The sequence below is a fragment of the Terrapene carolina genome, unplaced genomic scaffold, assembly GCF_002925995.2.
Source record: "Terrapene carolina triunguis isolate 2854851 unplaced genomic scaffold, T_m_triunguis-2.0 Scaffold85, whole genome shotgun sequence".
NCBI lineage: Eukaryota > Metazoa > Chordata > Testudines > Emydidae > Terrapene > Terrapene triunguis.
Window position 1 is genome coordinate 6,622,002 of NW_020664436.1, and position 13,146 is coordinate 6,635,147.

The 13,146-nt window shown below is 60.0% G+C and overlaps 1 protein-coding gene across 4 annotated transcripts in view; it reads right to left on the reverse strand.

Annotated features, from left to right (window-relative positions):
• Window positions 1–245: 245 nt before the first annotated feature.
• Window positions 246–13,146, reverse strand: part of SLC29A1 (solute carrier family 29 member 1 (Augustine blood group)) — a 54,231-nt gene continuing 41,330 nt past the window's right edge. For all 4 annotated transcript variants that reach the window (XM_024193771.1, XM_024193772.2, XM_024193774.1 and 1 more), the window contains 12 exons: window positions 12,955–13,055; window positions 10,403–10,484; window positions 10,056–10,246; window positions 9,663–9,802; window positions 9,102–9,236; window positions 8,595–8,692; window positions 8,259–8,355; window positions 7,901–7,992; window positions 7,676–7,784; window positions 7,127–7,212; window positions 3,349–3,548; window positions 246–1,480 (listed from right to left, as the gene is read on the reverse strand). In XM_024193771.1, coding sequence (XP_024049539.1) covers window positions 1,369–1,480; window positions 3,349–3,548; window positions 7,127–7,212; window positions 7,676–7,784; window positions 7,901–7,992; window positions 8,259–8,355; window positions 8,595–8,692; window positions 9,102–9,236; window positions 9,663–9,802; window positions 10,056–10,246; window positions 10,403–10,484; window positions 12,955–12,983 — 1,371 coding nt within the window. In that variant the 5' untranslated portion in view covers window positions 12,984–13,055 and the 3' untranslated portion in view covers window positions 246–1,368. The remainder of the gene's footprint in view (window positions 1,481–3,348; window positions 3,549–7,126; window positions 7,213–7,675; window positions 7,785–7,900; window positions 7,993–8,258; window positions 8,356–8,594; window positions 8,693–9,101; window positions 9,237–9,662; window positions 9,803–10,055; window positions 10,247–10,402; window positions 10,485–12,954; window positions 13,056–13,146) is intronic.

The window sequence follows — 13,146 nt, forward strand, 5'->3', positions numbered from 1 at the left end:
CTGCCCCCTCACTGCCATGGAGCCCCACCCCCCCCAAATGGGAACCCAGAGTGGGAGTGAGCTGAATAGGGGCTGAGGACGGAGACACCAAGATGTCTCCACACCAGCCCCCAGCCACGCTCAGCTCTGGGGGCCCGGCTCTGCTGAGGCCGACGCCTGTGGCTGAGGCCTGCGTGGTGCTCGCGCTCCCCTCCCCCAGTGGCGGCGTGGGAGTCAGTGGCAGACACATGAGGAGGCATGTTCACTCTTTGTATAGAAAATGGCAACTGTACAGATACATTTACAGAGACAAACGGGCCGGGCCCCCGCCCGCGCCAAGGGGCACTCAGCCAGGCAAGGCCTCGCGGAGCATGGGGTGGCTCGTGGCAGTGCTGTCCTGCATTGGCCTTCTCACTCTCTGGGTGCTCCCCACTGCTAGCATGCCTGCTCCACTCCTGTAGCACCTCCTGCTGGGGAAGGCAGGGACTGCCGCAGGGGGCAGATCAAAGTCTGGGGCAGTGCAAGCAGCTGGGGTGAATGGCACCTGGAGGGAGGTCAGGAGCAGGGGAAAGGCCAGGGCAGGAGAAGAGGAAGGAGGTGCAGTAATTGAGGCATCTGACAGGCACTCCAGACACCTGGGCTCTATCTCCAGCCCTGCCCCAGTTCCCCATCTGGAGTCATGACATTCCCTAGCTCTTGGGAGGGAGTGGGAAGGAATAAAGCCACAAAAGTCTGAGAGGATCAGCAGCTATAGGGATGGGCAGCACACACGTATATAGGGCGGAGGGGGCAGGGGTGCAGTCTGCAGGGCTCCCCTTCCCTCAGCCAGGCATGGGGGTTAGTTCATTTCCCTTGCTGGGGGCAGGGGGAGAGAAACTGGACAAGGGTGAACTCTCCAGGGACCCCTTGAGAGGAGGCCGGGATGGGGAGAGCAAGTCACAAGCAGCCCCCAAGGGAGCAGTGACCCCAGGCACTCTCTTCTCTTTTGAGCCAAGGACCCCACACTTGGCGGGTGTGATATGAATTCGAGACAGGATCCTGGCATCTGTGTGTGGGGAGAAAGTCACACAACACCGGGCAGGGGGAGATCTGTGTGTGCATGGGATCCAGCGGTCACACACAGTACAGGGGGCACATGATGGCACACAAGTCCTGGAGCCATCATACAAGCCGGGGGTAGGGCAAAGTGACCCAGCCCTAGGAGCCCCAAGCCATCCTCAGGGCAGGTGGAGGTCACTCCCCAGGTCACAGGGCATAAGGTCTGCTAAGGCAGTGAGAGTTCATAGCAGTGCACAGGAGACGTCCCCCCCAGCACCGTAGCCTCTATGCGCTGGCCAGGGGATGAGAAGCTGAGCTAAGCACGGCCTCAGTGTCCATGCTGCCTCCCCGCTAGATCACCACCCGGAAGAGGAAGGAGAACACGGCTCCCAGCGCCAGGCCCAGCGAGAGGAAAAAGGCCATGATGGCTCCGGCCGTCTCAGCTTCGTGGGTGAGCACCTTCCTGGGGGAGGAGAGAAGCGTCAGCCCAGCGGCACTATGCACCAGCCCCCACCCTTGGTGGCTCCAGTCCTAAGCCCTTCTGCAGGAATCGGTGCCCTGCGGCTTCCCCACATCTCCCCCTCCATTCTCAGGGCTGAGGGGAAAGGGAAGGAGGACCTGGAATGAACTAGGAGTTGTCCTTGGGGAATGATCCTGCGCCACCCCCGGCAGAAGGACTAGGAGGGACCTAAAGAGCTTCTCAATGCGCACTTCAGCAGAACAGTGTGGGAACTAGAGCAGGCGGGCTGCCCCCCGTCTCCTCCCACCCTGCCCCCGGCTGTCCCAGCTCTAGGCTCCCCACACAGATGGGGAGACCAAGGCACAGAGCAGTTAAGATATTTCTGCGGGATGCCCCACCCCTTGTAGCAGAGATGGGTTGAGAACCCAGGTCTCCTGACTCCCAGATCTGTGCTTTAACCCCTGCTTGTGGGTCCGAGTGAGGGGCTGGGGGGATCCTGGGGCACACACAGGCTCTTCTCCCCGCCCTGTGGCCAGGGGAGCCAGGGCCCTTTAGAGACCAATTGTTCTATCATCAAAGAGAAGTCTCAAGTGCCTGACAGAGAACAGTTTAGTCGAGTTTGCAAGGCCCCCCCAGGGCTGGGGTACTGACACTGTAGGGAAGGAGGGGACAGGATGGCATGTATGGTGGCAGGCAGGAGGCCTGGGCTCCTTTTGCTCCACTGGGAATGCGCTGGGGAGCGAGTTCATTGAACTGCCCAGCTGTTAGGCGTTGGAAAAGCACTGGCAGAGTGTATGTAGGCCCGGCACAAGCAGTCGGTGGTGCTCTCATGCTCCCTCTGCTGGAACATGGCAGGAAGAGCAGAAGTCTGCACTGAGGGTGGTGCTCAAACCAGGAGCACGTTCGTTTCAGGCTGTGTGAGGAATGGGGGGGCTGGGCCGGGGTGTCACACACAGTCACACGGGATTGAAGCTGAGTCTGGGGTTGAGCTCGCGCTGTATGTGCAGCAGGGGGGCGGGGTTAGGAACCAGGCCGGCCAGGCCAGGAGCAGGGAGGAGCGCTAGAATGGCTGCCACTTGATAATCACACACACTGGTGATGGGGAGAGGGAAAGGGGGGCAGGGAGGGCACCTGCTTCTGGAAGGGAAGGGGGCCGAGGGGGTAGCCACAGCGAAGGGCAGGGAGGGTGCTGACTGCTTCCCGTCAGGGCTTCTCCACAGCAGTAATCCCATCCGCACACCCCGCTGGGATGAGTGCCCAGCTCTGAGTTATGGGCTCGTAAAAAGAGCGCGGCTGCTAAGTGTCAGGCAAAGCGCCACTCTGCAGCTCCCGGCGCCAGCATCCCCCCTGCCTTGACAGATTGCAGGCCGCCCGGCCGAGCCCAGCAGCTCCCTGCGCTGGGGCCGAGGCCGTGTCCCTGGCCGAGCGCTCTGCAGGGCCAGTCGCCTTTGGCTGCCTAGCTCTGGGGGCAGCTCTCCCCCCCGCCAGGGATCAGCCCTGGCCCCTGTCGCTTTTACTCCTCTTTTAGGAGGCACAAGTCTGAGCTCAGCTCTGGGCTGTGGAGGAAGGAGAAGACTTGTGGCTGAAGCACAGGACTGGGAGCCAGGACACCTGGGTGGCCTGGGGCGAATCCCCCCCCCCCCATTTCTCCCTCTGTAACATGGGGAGAGTGATCCTAACCCACCGCACCAAGGCAACTGGAGAAGCACCCATTAGATAGGGGAAACCCCCAGTCCCTTCAGGCAGGGCCTGGATAAGGGGCTGTGCCCAGAGGCAGAATTGCCACCAGCCAGTACCCAGTGCAGCAGCATGGGCTGTTGCGTGGTAAGAGGTCCCTTGGGTCCCTTCCCCCCGCCTCAGGTCACACTCACTTGGGCCCGAAGCACATGCAGAGGCTGGCCAGGTAGCCATTGGAGACGGAGAAGAGGATGATGAAGCTGAGGTACCAGGCGTCATGGTGAAAGAAAACGGGCATGTGGCTGCGGGGCTGCACGTTGCACAGCATGAAGAGGGGGATGAAGACTATGCGGGCAGCCACCATGAAGGGCAGGAGCCGGCTGTCTTTCCCGGGCTGGGAGAGAGAGAGAAAAAAACCCAGACCTATGAGTGGGTGGTGTGCCACAGGGCGCTGGGGAACCAGGCAGGCGAGGGGTGTCTCCCCACAGCACCCGCAGGGCGCCAGGGAACCAGGCAGGCGAGGGGCGTCTTCCTACGGCACCCGCAGGGCACTAAGGTGCATCCGACAGCAAGAGGTGAGGGCGGAGGGGGGAGCCACACTGGTAAGGGGTAGGAAGGAGCCTGTTGAGGGAGCTTCCCATTGTCCTACTCAACTCTAGGCCCCCCCTTCTAACCCAGGCAGCTCAGTGCGGTGCCTACCCACTCAAAGGGGGTGCTGCTGAGTGACCCGGGCTCCCTCTCTCTGCCCTGCAATGCCCTTTGCACTGCCTGCGCCCCCGACCGATGCGAATGTGGCTGGGGAGGACTGGAGTCACTGAGCTCCTGTGCTGGAGCTGCTGGCTTAGGCCCCAGGGAGAATAGCAGGGTCAGCAGGCAGGTCACTGGGACGCAGTCCCTGGCTCTTGCAACCCCTTCAGGCCCATTCCCTAGGACTGGGCTGGGACTTTTCCAGCCTGCTGACTCGTGCTGCTGGAGCGCTGGGCGGCGGCAGGAGCCAGAATGCTGAGCCAGGGCTCTGCAGAGCCAATAACTAACAGATGGAAAACAACAGGCTGATGGCAGCTGTGAAAGCCCTGCACGCATGCAGCCCCACGCCCTCTCCTGAGGGCACAGCCATCCATGGGAAATGCCCGTACTGCCGGTCGGCTTTCACCAGCTCCCTGAGCTCTCCTGCCCCATGCTCTCTGACCCCTGCCCCAGCTAGTGACGGAGGCACTGGCTTGGCCAGTTTCTGGTCAGTCTCCCTTCTCCTGCCTGCTGAGTCTGCTGGGATGAGCCCTCCCAAGGGAACACTTCGGTTCTGGCTGGTACCTGCCCTGCTCAGTCCCTTCCCTTTGGCAGGTTCAGCGCAGAGTGGGACCCCCATCTTTGTCTTTCTCCAGCTGGGTGTGACAACGTGCCCCATGGACATGACGACGCTGGGACATCCCAGCCGCTCTTCTCAGTTCCACCCAGGCCTCTCCAGAGTGGTTGCAATGGGGTCACCCTAAGGTCCCGGAGCCAGGTTTCACTGCCTGCGTCTGACACGAGCCTTCGTTGTCCCCTCAGCTCGGGACCCTGCAGGGCACATTGGGCTGGCCTGGCACGGCGGTGGGGCAGTCGTGGGCACAAAGTATGCTGCGGGATTGGGGCGGGCCAGTCGGCGGGTTTGTGGGCAGAGCCAAAACCAGCGTCCTGTTGACTGAGCGGCCCCACCCCAGGAAAGGAGGGCCTCCGGCGGATCAGCCAGACCAAACCACATGCAGCCACATCCGAGTTCCATAGAGCTGTTTTGGAACCATCTCCTGCCAGCGGGGATGTGGCCTGGCGAGGTAGCTCGGGGCCGAGGGCGAGGGCAGTCAGACGATGTGACCCCACTGCCGGGAGGGAGGTTCAGAGAGGCAGCTCCTGGCAGCAGGGGATCCTAGCTTGGCCAGGCCGGCTGGCTCAGACCGGACAGGCTCCCCGTTGTCTCATGCTGTCAAGAGTTTATTCAAACAAACAGCCTGAACAGTAATGGGGGAAGCATTGTATGGGACGTGGAGGAGGCAAGAAGAGCCAGAGACACATGCTGGCTACGGGGGGGTGTTTAGCCCTGCTCCTGCATTCTCAGTTCCCTGCTGCTGGCCGTGCCTGGAGGATGGCAGGTGGCAATTCCAGGGCAGAGTGGGTACAGCACCAGACCCCAACCCCACAGCAAACGCCATAGAACTCCAGAGCTTCAATGGCACCATATGGGGCAGGCCCGAGGGGGCAAGAGAAAGAGACAGAGAGGGGCCAGGGAAGGGGCAGCCTTGGGCACTGCTGCCATGGAGGGGACTGTAGCCCATTTGGTGCCCTTTGTGAGCCCAGCCCTAGAGTGCCTGCGAGCAGTGCAGCCCTCCCCGCTGCTCCTCCTCTGCCCCAGCCAGCTGTTTGTGTAGCTGCAGCCTGGGTTTGTTTACAAGGAGGCTGCAATTGAGGAGATGGTTTCCTCCAAGCCACACTGCCGGGAAAACAGCACCATGGGAACGTCTAACTGGAACTGCACAGGATCCCGCCCCCGCTCCCATTCACCAGATCCCCTCTCGGACCTCCCCAGCACCTGCGCTCCTTCCGTCTCCTACCCATCTCTCCAACTTCACTTGGGCTCACGCCCTCCTTCCCAGCTGGAGACCCCTCAGCTCCATCCTCTCCCACCTCCTCCTCTCCCCAGCAGTGAACTGCTCTTCCCTTGGACCTAGCTCCCACTCAGACTTTAATCCAGAAAGGACCATCATGATCATCCAGTCTGACCTCCTGCACGTCGCCGGCCACAGAACCTCGCCCACCCACTCCTGTGACGGGCCCCTAACCGCTGGCTGAGTTACTGACGTCCTCCAATCCTCATTTAAAGATTTCAAGTTACAGAGAACCCACTATTGACTCTAGATCAAACCCACAAATGATCCGTGCCACAAGCTGCTGAGGAAGGAGAAATTCCCCATGGTCTCTGCCAGTCTGACCTCGGGGAAAATTCCTTCCCGACCCCAAATATGATGATCAGTTAGACCTTGAGCATGTGGGTGGGACCCACCAGCCAGACACCTGGGAAAGAATTCTCTGTAGTAACTCAGAGCCCCAGCTAGTGTCCCATGTCTGCCACTGGAGATATTTGCCAGCTGCCATCCCCACCCCTCCTGCCCTGTCACACACACACCCAGAGCAGCCCATCTACTTCTGCTCCCTGGTCTCCTCCCTCCCAAGTAGCTGCTGCCCTCTGCACTCTCCACAAGGCAGCTGATGGCTTTCTGCCAGTACCACCTATGGGTCCCTTCTATGCCCTTGGCATCCTGCACCTCGCTTTTCTCTGGGCTCTCCACTTCTCTCCCTGCAGTACTTTGCTGCCCCCAGCTGCTGGTGTCCCTCAGGGCACCATCCCCTTGCTTGCTAGCTCTCTCTGGGGTGCCCGTTACAGCCATTTCCCAGGGAGTTGGGAAAAGCGTGTCAGACTCAGCTGGAAAAACAGCCCAAATTCACAGTGCATTTAGCTTCCCCCAGCCAAAAGAGACAGGACAGGATTCCAGGGGGACGGGCTCCCTACATCTCCATGATAGTCACCCCTGGCCCTTCCCTCGCACGTACACACAATTGTACTTGAGCCCCAGTCCACTGGGAGGTAGGGGTCAGCAGCAGGATCCCTATTGTACAGGTGGAGAAACTGAGGCAGGGCGCAGGGAAATGACTCACACAAGGGCATGCCATGAGGCGGTAAGAGCCAGGGACAGAAACCAGGAGTCTGGACTCCCAGCACCCTGCTCTAACCCAAACAGTCCTCGCTCAGCTCCCAGAGCCAGGAGCAGAATTCAATGCAGAGCCCCTTGTGCTAATTTGCCAGCACCCACTTCCTTGTGTCCTGCATGGGCAGCTGGGCTGTCAGGACACAGGGCAGCCCCGAGAGGTGAACTCTGATTGGCTGACGGGTCAGGGCCCAGCTGCCAGGCCCTTGCCCCCTCCGCTCTGCCCCATACTTACCCACAAGCAGATGGCCGTGAGGCTCCGTCCCAGCCAGTCGAAGACATTAAACATCAGGAAACAGGAGACAGGGATGAAGTACATCTCTGGAGAGAGAGGAAGGGTGAGTGACAGGTGACAGGACACCCCACCCCCTCCTGTCTGCTGCGTGAGGTGCCCCCCACAGTGCAGAGGAGACAGGGGGAATCAGGCCTTACCCAACAACATGGCCCCTCCCAGGGGCACAGGCTCGCACCCTCCCTCTTCCTCCAACACGACTCTCCACGTCTCCTCAGCAGCCAGGACAGGGCCTGGGCCCAGCCCACACCATTGCCCATGGATCCTGCCCAAGCCGGGAGGGAAACCTGGCGCCCAGTCTGTCAGAGGGCACAGCGGGCCTGTCCAGCTCTCAGGTTGCCAACAGATGTCACTGGGGCCTCTACCCTGTAGCTCCTTCCACACCCGACCCCCACTTTCCTCCAGCACTGCCCCTGGGGGTCTGCTCGCTTCTAGCCCGCCCCGTCCCTAGTCTCCCCAGCGATGAACGCTAGGAAGTCTGCTGTCACTCACCCCAATTGCTTCTCCCGGCGATCGTGGACTTTACCTCGGCGGTGACGGCCGGGTAGACCCCAATGGTGACAGTGAAGACCAAGCAGACGGACAGAGCCATGACCCAGATCTGGAGGGTGAAAACAGAGCCAGGACCCGTTACCCAAATATGCAGGGAGGTAGAGACGTGGCCCAGGGACCCATAACCCAGGCATGAGGGGTAGGGGGTGTCACCGACTCACGTACCTTCTTAAAGATGCTGAAGACGGAGGGCTTCTGGCCGGGAACTTGGGGGGCCGTGTTGCTCGGGTAACTCTGTTCCACCCCATTGGGCTCATCTGTAGGGAGAGACAGGAAGGGTGAGGGGAGGTCCCAAGGTGGTGGGTGACCCCAGGTGCGGCCAGTAGCTCCACGCCTGAGCCCAGTCCCAGAGCCAGAACTGCTCACGCCTGCCGCTTCCCCCTCCCCCGGGATTCCGGGCCGGGCCGCATGCAGAGGGGCTGCAGGCTTCCCCAGAGCCAGTAGCCTCCCCAGGTCCAGCTCCAGTCCCCAGCTCCCCCTCCAGCCCACCTGTCAATATTCCCCTCCCCCTGGCGTGCCTCACCTTTCTTGATCAGGTCGATCTTGGTCTCCAGCTCAGCATGCCTCTCGTGGACCCGATACTCGGTCTTGTCTTTCATTGAGTGGTAACGGAAGAAATCCTGCAGAGAGACCACCCAGAGAGCTCACATGTGCGTGTGTGTGGGGTGGACCTCACTGCTCCCAGGGATGGGGGCTGTCCACGGCCAGGACTGGAGTGTCACTGGGGAAGCCTGCAGGCACAGGAATGAGGCTGGCTTCCCTTTGCACTATGGCTCCTGTGGAGCACAGCGCCCCCCCCTCCCCTCTGCTGGCTGGGTGGTCCCCACCCCGCACCTCCCCAAGAAGGGCGAGTCCTTACCAGGCGGGGCAGCAGGATGTAGGAGCCGATGGCCAGCAGGACCACCACGCAGGCTGTGATGAAGTAGCCAAAGGCGCTGTCTGCCAGCAATGAGCCGCCTGGGAGCACAGAGAGGAGAGAGGCCAGAGGTGAGGGAAGGGCAGAGGGGGTTGCTGGGGAAAGCAACAATAGGGGAGAGACTTGGGGGGCCCCCCCCAGATCTGCCAGAGGACACCCCTCTCCTAGGACAGGATGTTTGCAGAAGCCTGTGGAGACCCCCTGCAGTGATCACCTCCCCAAAAATTGGATTTTAGTGCCCCCCCCAGAGTGACCCCCAAGTGTGCCCTTCCCTAGAGGTGCCCTGGCAGCTGGCTCTGAACTGTGGTGGATCAGGAGAAGGGCAACCTGCACCGCCTCTGTACCGAGCAGGCCCTCCTGTGGCTCCTGGGCACAGGCGGTTTTGCAGCAGATCCCACTGGAAGGTGGCGACTGGAGGGCTGTAGATGGGTCCGCATGGGAGTTACTCACTGGAGATAGCGCAGATCATGGCCAGAGCTGCGAAGGTCCCTGCCATGCCCTGCCCGCTCATGATGGGGGCTGTGTAGCTGACAGGCAGCAGCCCAGCCAATCCAAAGAGGCTGCCTTGGAGGATGGCACCAAAGGCTGCAAGGACAAAGACAGGTAATAATGAGGATCGGCAAATAGGGGTGACACAGAACAGTGCCCTTCTCCCACCCCCGCTGCAAGACGAACTGCGGATCCACACTACATCATGGCCAGTGCCCCTGCCCGGCTCCCTACGGCACCTCCTGCTGGGGGAGGCTGGGTCCAGGATGGCTGGGAGCTCCCCCCACAGCCATGCCCCTGCCCTGCTCCCTACAGCGCCTCCTGCTGGGGGAGGAGTAGCCATACACTTCAGCGCCAGGAGATCAGACCCAGACGCGAGACCCTGTAGCAGCAGAGTGGGTTGGCGCTGCCCAGGGTAACAGTGAAGGGAGAGGTGGAACGGGGCCCGTGCCTCTTTCCACCCCTCTGGGGCCAGCTTCCCCGATCCCAGTAGCATCCAGGATTGCCCAAGGCCCCACTCACAATTGATGAGGATGATCTTGACCATGGTAACAACGAAGAAGGGGAGCGGCTCCAGGGGGACCTTTACCAAGGCAGCCGTTATCACGAAGACCAGAAGGATGGCAACCAGGCTGCCCAGGATACGGACTTTCTGGGGGATCCTGCAGGGTGGCAAGAGAGAGCCCCTCAGTGAGAAGAGACCCCACCAGCAGGACCATGGGGGGCTGCGGGAGGCACCCACCTCGGCAGGCCTGCCTCAAAGGGGAATTGGGTCACAAAGGCCAGGCTGTGTTGAGTGGGGATTGGTCCAGCTGGGCTCTGTGGGTGAAGGGGACCCAGCGGGAGGCTGAGTTCCCCGCTTGGCCAGAGGGGATGGAGATGAGGGACTGGGCCAGGGCAGAGGCCCAGACTCACCTCTGGTGGAGGAAGGAGTTGAGGCAGGTGAAGATGAGCAGGGGTAGCATGGCGCAGAGTGTCATGACGTTGTTGAACCTGGCCTGCAGGTAGGTGGGGGGAAGCTCCCGGCCCTCATACGTGCTGTTCAGCCCAGGGAGGCGTTCCGAGGAGGAAACGTTCGGGGGATCCCCGAGGCGGTTGGTGAAATACTGAAACGGAGAGAGCGAAATGAACGCACCCGCCTCCGACACACCCAGACTGCATCACCCATGCCTCATGCACGTCCCTCCTGGTGCACACCAGTTCCCACACCAACACGAGCAAGGGCCGCACGCGCCACACACACAGGGCCCAGAGCTCCTTACCCTGGTGGCTGTCAAGAAAAAATTCCATGGCAGCAGTGTCCCCAGGCCGAGGATGAAGAAGATCAGCCAGACGGCTTTATACCTGTGCGAGAGATGGGCAGAGTCAGAGGGTCTCTGAGCAGGCTGCTGCTGGGACAGGACAGGCGGGAGGAGGATACGTGGATATTGCCCCCATCTCCTGACCATCCCTGGCCCAGAACAGGGGAGAGAGGAAGGAGGCACCGAATCATGAATTAGCTTAGGTTCAGTGTTCATAAAGGGAGGGCGGAGGAGAGATTTTCTCGGAGAAGGCAGGGGCCTGGACTACCTGCCACTCCCACAGCTCTGCCAATGCCCATCACCCCTGACCTGCAGCCCCCCCGCTATCCCAGCCCTGGGCTCCCCCCCACAGCTCTGCCAGGGCCCCTCACCCCTGACCTGCAGCCCCCGGCTGTTCCAGCTCTAGGCTCCCTTAAGCAGACATTAATTATACTTCCTGGACCTCAGGGCAGTGCAGGCTGGTGCTGCTCAATCTCCCTCACACAACACAACACAGACATACACACTAGCCTTTGGGGCACCCCTGCTGAATTCTGCAGCACCCTTACAAGCACTAATGTCACCTGCCAGCTCCCAGATTCAGAGATTCCCAGGACAGAAGGGACCATTGTGATCATCTAGTCTGACCCCCCCATATAACACAAGCCAGAGAACTGCCCCAGAATAATTCCCAGAGCAGATCTTTTAGAAAAACATCCAATCTTGGTTTAAACACTGCCAGTGCTGGAGTATCCACCACGACCCTTGGTAAATTGATCCAGTGGTTAATTACCCTCCCTAGTAAAACTCGGTCTTATTTCCAGTCTGAATTTGCCTCGCTTTGACTTCCAGCCATTGGATTATGTTGTACCTGTATCTGCTAGCTCGAAGAGCCCATTATTAACTATTTGTTCCCCATATAGATACTTACAGACTGGAATCAAGTCACCCCTTAACCGTCTCTTTGTTAAGCTAAATAGATTGAGCGCCTTGAGTCTATCACTATAAGGCCTGTTTTCTAATTTTTTAATCATTCTTGTGGTTCTTCTCTGAACCTCTCCCCAATTTATCAACCTCCTTCTTGACTGGTCTGTGGGCACCAGAACTGGACACAGTGTGCCAGCAGCAGTCACACCAGTGCCAAATACAACGGTAAACGAACCTCTCCACTCCTACTCGAGATTCCCGTTTACACATCCCTGGATCGCTTTAGCGCTTTTGCCTCCAGTGTAGCACTGAGAGCACATGGTCAGCTGCTTAGCCACCAGGACACCCAAGCCTTTGTCAGAGGGTTCTCCATTCAGTGGGGCGCTGCGCCGTTGTGCCTGTTTTTACAGAGGTGCTGAACACCCGCAGCTCCCACTGGCTTCACCTGGAGTGGGGAGTGCTCAGCCCCTCTGAGAATCAGGCCCTAGACATCCAACCTGGGACACTGAAAGCCAATAGCTGCTTTTGTCGACCTAGGCCTTAATGCAGTCAAATGGGCACGCGGAGTCCTGACTGCCCCCTAGTGGCAGCTCTAATCATAGTGCTGCTTAGTACAGCACCCGCCTGTTGGACCCAGAATCCCCTAATGGGAGGTTGGATGTGTCGGAGTTTGGAGAAATAAGGCCAAGTGGGTTATTAGCTGCGAACACCAGGGGCTCCCACTTCCTTACCCGCTGCGTGTGCCTTCCCAGAGAAGAGACTGGGTGCCCCCAACGAGGTGTAACCGGGGGGGAGGGGGAGGGAAGCTACATCTGACACTCCATATGGCATTGATGCGAAGGCAGGAGAATGGATCTCTATTGTAGGAGAGGGGCAGTGGGGAGAAGGGGGTCTGCTTGGCCCAGGGGGGGTTGTGTGGAGCCCTGCGAGTGCTGAGAGTGTCCCCTCCTCCCACTGACATTAAGCAAGAGTGCAATGGTTCAGCTGCCCTGGGACCTAAAGGGGATTTCCAAGCTGTTATGAAAGAGGGAGGGAGCGAGGGTGTTGGCTGCTCACAGGCCCGTGGCAGCCAGATGTGTGCTGACAGATGTGGGAGGGGGCCAAGTCTCTTAGTATTCATCTTCCTCCTTGCAGTGCAGAATGTTTGCAGCCCATGAGCTATGGGAAAACTAAGGAGAGCCTCCAAGGGAGGAGAGAGCCACAGACCCGATCCTGCTGCTTTAGTCACGTCAGGTGCTACAGACTGGGCTCCACCATAGAGCTACATATAGCACAGCACTGGCTGCTGCTCCCCCAGCCCTCAGCTGCAGGGCCAGGGCAGAAGGCAGGGCAGCAGGGTTTCTGGGTTTGGGGACAACAATAGCTCCCCACCATCCCACCTCCAAGTTCCAGGGACATTGGATTTGCCAAGATCATGGCACCTGTGGGCTCATCCCATGGGTCCTTGGGCTCTTCTGGAGATCCTGTCACTTGGTGAGCCTGCAGGGAGAGGGTCCTGTAAACACCACTGCAGCTGTGGTTCTGTCAGGAGGGGCTGGTTGGGGACCAGCGCGGGAGGCGATGTTTCCAGGGGACGCGTGTGCATGCACACTGAGGCCTGGCCATACCTGTCTGAGGGACCGCTGCTCGTCATCATGGTGCCTGGTGGCGGTCAGCGACGTTTGGTAGCTCCCAGCAACTCTCACTCCTTCACTGTGCTGCTGGCCTCCTGCAAATCCAAACCAGACAGAGAGCGCTTAGTGGGGAGCTGGAATCCCGGGAGCAAGGGGCACTGTGCTGGTTTTAGTGCCAGGGGGCAT